Source organism: Zeus faber (assembly GCF_960531495.2).
Source record: "Zeus faber genome assembly, chromosome: 8".
Taxonomy (NCBI): Eukaryota; Metazoa; Chordata; class Actinopteri; order Zeiformes; family Zeidae; genus Zeus; species Zeus faber.
The window spans coordinates 13,348,178-13,355,677 of NC_137195.1; the positions used below are offsets into that span (position 1 = coordinate 13,348,178).

The window sequence follows — 7,500 nt, forward strand, 5'->3', positions numbered from 1 at the left end:
GTTTACATCTTTCTGTGAGTTACTACAATTTTTTCGGGTACTAGTTTTTCCGCCGCGTTCCGAGAACATAAAACGCATCATGCAGTTGCACAGTTGGGGCGGACCCGAATCGATGTGGTGACGACTTTCTGTGGATTGGTGGGGTTTTTTTCGTGTCCAAGTTGTCCAAGAGTCCAAAAACGGTTGACGTCTTTCCGTGATTATTTACAGTTTTCAGAGTACTATTTTTTTTCCGATTCGTTCAGAGAATATGAAACTCATCATGGGACTCGCAAATTTTTGTCATCTTACGATTTCCTCAATTCCCGCAAAGTAAGGAGGACCACAACGCTGCATCTAACACGGGGTTCGATCCGAACGGAATGTCTTCATTTACAAAAAGACCAAAGTGTTAAAATATCAATCCAACAGCTATGCCAACGTCAAACAGATGAGACGGTACATACACACACACACACACACACACACACACACACACACACACACACACACATGCACACACACACACACACACACACACGTGCGCGCGCGTAGTTTGTAATCTCTAACCACTAGAGAGTGATGGGGTCTACACCAAGCACCGCGCACAACGGGAATGGACGTTCAAAACCACAACCTGCACATTTATAAGGAACGGAATGATGATGTCACAAAGCGTCTTACGCCACAAACTCATCTAGCTCCACCACCCCACCGGAAGTCATATGTGGATCGACTTGGATGAAACTTGAACCACGGAATGTTTGTGATGTCCCGGTTCAAACGGCACCCCAACCGTGTCCGTACCGTCGTCGACACTTTTAGTCCGAGGGGTCAGTCCCCTCCCTAATAATAATACTACTACTACTACTAATAATAATAATAATATTAAAAATAAATAAATAAATAAATAAAATAAATAAATAAATAAATAATTTCTTATTATTATTAATAATAATAATAATAATAATAATAATAATAATAATAATAATAATAATAATAATAATAATAATAAGTAAACATCAATAAATAAATAAACAACCAAATAAATAATAAATTAATAAGTAAGTAAGTAAGTAAATCAAATGTTCATCTGGTCGGTGGGTATAATGTAAACTACCAGAGAAAGAGAAGGGTACACTATAAACTGTACCTGCATCTACTGCACATTCCATTACACCTCCGTCGGTTCTTCCCTGTGGGTGACACCTTCCCTCCCTGTCTGTGTGACGTTACAAAGATGAAACATTGTTCATTCTTTTTTCCACAACAGTTGTCAAGTGAGCCCAAGACCGGGACACAAGGAGACACTTCTCCTTACCTCACCCCTCCTTCAGTTTCAGCCGCTGACTCAACATCTCCGTTCCTTTTTTTCTTTTCTTCCAGTTTTACTGCAATGTTTTCCTCGGATGGAATGGTTCCTAAACAAACAGCTCTGAAATCCCCGCTCTGACCTTCCCCGTACCCTCCCATCCCTCCCGTCCCTTTTTAAACTCCCGTGCCAGTGTGGTTTTGATGACTGGCGGTGGCCCAGTGCACGGCCGTGTGGCTGGATGGCGACCTGACGTCACGTAAACAACGACGCATGAAGGATGGAAAATAATGCTTTGACCTTGTGTTACCATGCTTTCCCTGGCCTGGTTCAATCACTTTTGTGTGTGTGTGTGGGGGGGGGGGGTGCATTGCAGGTGCATGTGACATAAATCAGTGTCAGTCGGGGTTTTTTCGGAGCAACTCACCTGTAAAAAAAGTGAGTTAGTGAATAAGTGAGTGAGTGAGTGAGTGAGTGAGCGAGCGAGTATGTGAGTGAGTGAGTGAGCGAGCGAGTGAGTGGGGTATTTTTCCCCAAGCGCTCCCATTCTTTTTTCATCTTACCCAGAATGCCCTTGACCTGTGGGTGTCAATAACAGGCTCAAGCGGAACACAAATCTCCTTGTGACATACGCTGAAGCAAGCGGACACATACACCCATTCCTCACCGCTCACAAATCACGCATCAAACAGCACTCGGAGACAGCTATGGCCCCAAGGAACCTAAATGAACATGCTCTCACATCTATGTATGTATGTATGTATGTATGTATGTATGTATGTATGTATGTATGTATGTATGTATCTGTCTGTCTGTCTGTCTGTCTGTCTGTCTGTCTGTCTGTCTGTCTGTCTGTCTATCTATCTAACTATCTATCTGTCTGTCTGTGTCTGTCTGTCTGTCTGTCTGTCTGTCTGTCTGTCTGTCTATCTGGCTATCTATCTGTATCACTGAATATATGATAAAATTCTAATGTGTGCTTGTTGTTACAACATCACCAGCACATGTACGTCAGTGTAAGCCAGGTAGTGAGTCGTCCATTCATCTTATGGGCGAAATTTGGAGGGTTTTATGAGCTGCATGTATGGTGTGGGTGTTTGATGCCATGTGTGAAAAGTTCACAGAATGTAGGTGTTTGGTAGGTTCAGTATGCGTGAATGTGTGTGTTCATTTGTGTACTGCTCTGTGCGCACACAAGTGTGTGATTTTACGGGGGTTCAGTGCAGCTAGAGCATTTTTAAGGGGGGCAGACAGCTGCCTTTTACTGCCCCAGGGGGTAATAAACAGCAAAGGAGGAGCAGTTATTTACCCCTTTTATTAGAGCAAGAGGCAGCAGAGGGGACTTTATTGGGGTCGCACTGTAACTACACACAGCTGCGGGGCAAAGACAAGAAGAGAGAAAAGACAGTGTTAAAAAGAGAGCAAGAGAGCTGCTTTAGTGTCTGACATTCCTCCCTCAGGTACCCTTCTGTACCCAGCGCTTATTTGCTGTATCACTGAACTCTTTGTGTGTGTGCGTGTGTGTGTGTGTGCGTGCGTGTGTGTGCGTGTGTGTGTGTGCGTGTGTGTGTGTGTGTGTGTGTGTGTGTGTGTGTGTGTGTGCGTGTGTGTGCGCGTGTGTGTGTGTGTGTGTGTGTGTGCGTGCATGCGTGCTTGTGTGTGACCCTCAGGTCGGATACATCTTTCTCTGTAGTACTTTACCATTCCCATGTCCACTCTTTGGAAGTCTGCTGTCCGCCAAACTGCATCAACTGGACCTTTAAAGCCACGCCATCTCTCCGGCCATTACCTGATTTATCAAGCGACTACTCCATGTCCATGTCAGCTCTCTCCTAATTTAACTGTGGTGTGGGGGTGGTTGGGGTTTAAGCAGCCACACCTGACTTGGGTCTCGTATATTAGGCCCCGGATCAGGGTGGCTGTATGGCTGTAGCTCGTCAGAGCAATTGACAAGCACAGGTTACACCACCCATCCACACTGACACACACAGGAGGGGCCCTCGTCATGACCTGTTTCCATCTGCTCCGGGGTTATTCCATCTTGCCCACTCTCTACAATAAACTGGTATGTTTCAGCCCCAGAAAACCTGCTTGGGTGGCATGTGGCAGGCGGAACTGCCACAGTGGTGCCTGAACAGGGACTCTCCGGCACGGGGAAGGGCCGTCCGAAGACGCACTGGAGCCACCAGCAGGTCAAAGGGCGGCCACAGCACCAGCCCTCATCCAACTTGCAACAGCAGCAGCCAGGATGTCCAGCGAAGGACAGGAGGAGAACCAGCCACAGCAGCCACCATGGGTATCCACCTGCAGCAGCCAGGCCACCCCTCCAGGTTGTATTTTTCTTTTTTTCTCAGCTTGGTGGGGGTGGGGGGAGTAGTTTTCAGCCAGGAGGTGTCCCTGGCCTCAGTTTGGTGTTGACGGTATGTAGTGTGAGGGTGGTGTGGTTAAAGCAGCCACACCTGTCTTGAGTTTAGTTAATTGGGCCCGGTATCATGGGTGGTTGTTGATGAGCGATCAAATGAGCACAGGTTAAATCACCCATCCCCAGACATACAAAAGCGGAGCCCTTGTGATGACATGTCTCCATCTGCTCTGGGTTAAATTTTGACCACTCTACAATAAACTGCTACGTTTCAACACCATCGCCTGTGTCTCTGTGTCGGAGGGCCCTGAAAAAGCCAATCGGTGGTGTGTGGCAGGAAGAACCACACTGACATGCTAAGATAGCAACAGAACTTATCTCCGACAATAAAACAACGTTCCACTGTTAAGGGCAGGGATGCTTTGAGGTTTTCAGAAAGAAGAAATCTTGTTTTTCTCTGTAAAGCAAATTAAATCGGGAGGGCAGAACCGAAGCCGTTGCCCAACTGATTGATATGCCAACTCTGACTTGCCACTGGCTGGACACGCCATGGAAACGACAGGATGGAGCGGTCCATATGGAATCAGAGGGTTAGGAAAAACCAAAAGTCAAGAGACACTCGCAGAGAGGAGGAAATGTGGTGAGAGTGAGAGGAATGCGACAAAACGAGCATGAGGCAGAGTGACGGCCGTTGGAGAGAAGGCAGAGAGAGAGTGAGGAAAAGAGAGAACGAGGGAAAGGATGGTGAGATGGAAAAGTCCAGAGGAGAGCGACTCTAGGGGGAGCGAGGAGAGAGAAAAGTTATTCTCGTTGCAAACAGCTGAGAGAAACTCTCAAATGAAGATGCCATTCTGTAATATGTGCATATGCGCAAGCTGTGCGCACACTCCATAACATTAATGCTAGTGTTTCCATTTGTTTATATGCGTGTGAATGTGTGTGTGTGTGTGTGTGTGTGTATGTGAGAGAGAGTGAAAGAAAGGGAAAGAAAGTCTCACTGGGTCAACATGGTGCTTTATTGTCTTCCAGTAGAAAGTCATTCCAAAACAAATGATGACATTTTATATAAAAGAGACACAAAGTTAAAAACCCTAGCAGTACTACATCATGCTCTAGTGGAGTAATAAATATAAAACTCTGTCAACAGATAGAAAAGGGTGCGCGTATGGTGCGCGGGGTACGGGGGTGGAGGAGCGCGGGAACACAGAAGTGACACATCATAACTGACCTGGAACTAGAAAGAGCTCAGAGATTGGTTTACAGAACTACAAATATAGTCGCTGGCAACACACATACACACACACGCGCGCACGCACACACACACACTTACACACGGACCCAACTCTTCTCCCCAAACACGCTGGCTATCATCCAGGTAATCACGCATGCAACATAGACACTGACACTTTAAAAGTTTTACAACCCCAGTGGGTCACGTTCGATGGAGCCGGGACCCTGGGAGTGGCTAAAGAAGGACACGTGTGGCGTTCTAGATCCAGCGACCAGGCTAACAACACAGTGAAGCTATCAGGTATATGGCTGCAGAAGAAGCGAACTACATAGACTACTCCCCCCCGGCGCTGCCTTTGATGCGCTGCGCTGCAGTAAATGGAGTAAAGTGGTGGCCAGGCGATCGGAGGGAAGGGATGGAAGGACCAAGACGGAGGTGGAGCGTTCGCGTTCATTCCCGCACGTAGACTCTGGTGCACACCGTGTCGTCGGCGCTCATGGTCTGAAAGAGGAACGAGAAAGTCGGTATTAAATGCACGGCACCAGAGAGGAAGAGAAAGTTCTGCTCTATGCTGCTGATATTAGGTTGATCGTGTTTTTTGTTCTGTTTACTTGAGGTCATCTTCCAATGAAAAGTGTTTTTACAAACAGAAAAAAAATGATGGTAAACTCTGTTGAACTCTGATTCAGATTACACAATACACAATGGTCTTCCAGTGTTTCTTATTGACTACTATAGTATACCGTATATGTATATACTCGCAGCTTAATCCTCATGTGAATGAGTAGAATTAAAGAGACTATGGCTGTGGGTCAAACAGTGCAATCCTTGGTTTTACTGGTTTAGTTCACTGGAATCTTTGGTATTATCTGGGATTAGTTGACGCCTGTGCTTGTTTGAGCAAATTCATAATCATTAAGATAATTATTTCACCTACGTATATATTGAACTTTTTGGGATGAACATTGTAGAACATATAGATATATGTTGCGTTTCCAATGAGTTTTCCAGCAATGGGTTGGACATTTTTGTGAAGTAGGTTTTACCAGGATCAGTTCGCCATCATTGGTGATCTCCCGTGTCCAGGCGGTTTTGGGCCCCTCCCCTTTCTGCAGCGTCTGCTCGCAGCTGATCTTACTATCTGTTTCCCAACGTGGAAAGCTCTGTAGAGAGGGGGTGAGAGGGAGTGAGAGAGAGATAGAGAGAGAGAGAGAGTGAGAGAGACAGAGAGAGAGAGAGAGAGCGACAGAGGGTGAGTAGGGAAGGTAGGGAGCCTACAATTCTGGGATCCATGTGGGGAAGAAGACTGGTGAATGGAACGGGTAGACAGGTGGACAAATGAAAGAATGTATGGACAGGTGGCCTGCATCGCGCTGATAGCGCTCCACCAGATAATGAGCGGATTGACCCCAGTATGTTGTGGTTACTGGAGAGAGAGAGAGAGAGACAGAGAGAGAGAGAGAGAGAGAGAGAGAGGGGGAGAGGGGGAGAGAGGAGTATGGCTGGGAGGTGATAAGATGTAATGCGATCATCGTTATCAGGAGATCGACACCCGTGTGTCCTCATGTGTTTGCTTTGGAGGCCCGTCCATGGGAAAGAAAGAGAGAGAGAAAAGGGAGGGATGAAGTGCGACAGACGGCAAGGAGTGAGGAAGAGCGGGAGGCAGGGAAGTTGGAGGAGGTTATAAAGAGTGCAGGGTAGAATGGACTGCAGCTTAATTGCTCCTGCGAGGCCATGGGAGCGGCTATGATTTTGGTATTAGTGTAAATACGACCAAATGCCAAATCAAATAGGATCTATGGGATTCCAAAAGCTTTTAATCTAATGTTTCCATCAACATTCCACGCCCGATTCCTCCCATTCCCTTGTGCTTCCTATATCCAGGCAAACAAGAGAAGCGTGTGTGTGTGTGCGTGTTTGTTAAAATGTGAGCGCGTGTGCTGTGTGAGTACCGTGCACGCGCGTCCGTCCACCGTGGCCTCGTTGAACTCCTGTCCCACAGTGAAGGTGACGTGGGTGTTCCGGACCGAGGTGGAGGTCTTGATGGACAGAGTCTCCCCCTCCTGAGTGATCTCCACCGACGGCTTGGAGGCGGCGGTCACCGCGATCTTACGCAGCATGATGCCCACACCTGGAACACACAGGTTCACAAAAAGACACACACACATCAGCCTCGGAGAACATACGAAAATATAATGTTTATATAAGTGTTGCCCTGAGAAGGGTACGTCAGTCATGTAAACTTCAAACGTGTTGGCCGGTGTGCTATTGAAAAGATCCAGCGAGAGAGAGGAGATAGAGAGAGAGAGAGAGAGAGAGAGAGAGAGAGAGAGAGAGAGAGAGAGAGAGAGAGAGAGAGAGAGAGAGAGAGAGAGAGAGGGAGGGGTGTGGCTGCTGTTGTCGCTTGTGCTCAGTGAGTTCATGCACAGCAAGCATAAAGAGATTAGTGCAGCTATGCGGGACTGTCCAATAATGATGACATCACCAGGGACTGAAGGAAACAATGAGGTCATCGCAACTGAGCTTGCCCGGGACATCTGCACTCCCACAGAACCATAGATCATCATCATCATCATCATCATCATCATCATGACATACACAGAAACACAAATATTC

The 7,500-nt window shown here is 46.9% G+C and overlaps 1 protein-coding gene across 1 annotated transcript in view; it reads right to left on the reverse strand.

Annotated features, from left to right (window-relative positions):
• Positions 1–4,650: 4,650 nt before the first annotated feature.
• crabp2a (cellular retinoic acid binding protein 2, a) overlaps positions 4,651–7,500 on the reverse strand; it is a 7,873-nt gene continuing 5,023 nt past the window's right edge. The window contains exons 2-4 of the mRNA XM_080006191.1: positions 6,837–7,015; positions 5,931–6,047; positions 4,651–5,385 (exon numbers count right to left, since the gene is read on the reverse strand). Of these exons, the coding sequence (XP_079862317.1) occupies positions 5,335–5,385; positions 5,931–6,047; positions 6,837–7,015 (347 nt within the window). The 3' untranslated portion in view covers positions 4,651–5,334. The remainder of the gene's footprint in view (positions 5,386–5,930; positions 6,048–6,836; positions 7,016–7,500) is intronic.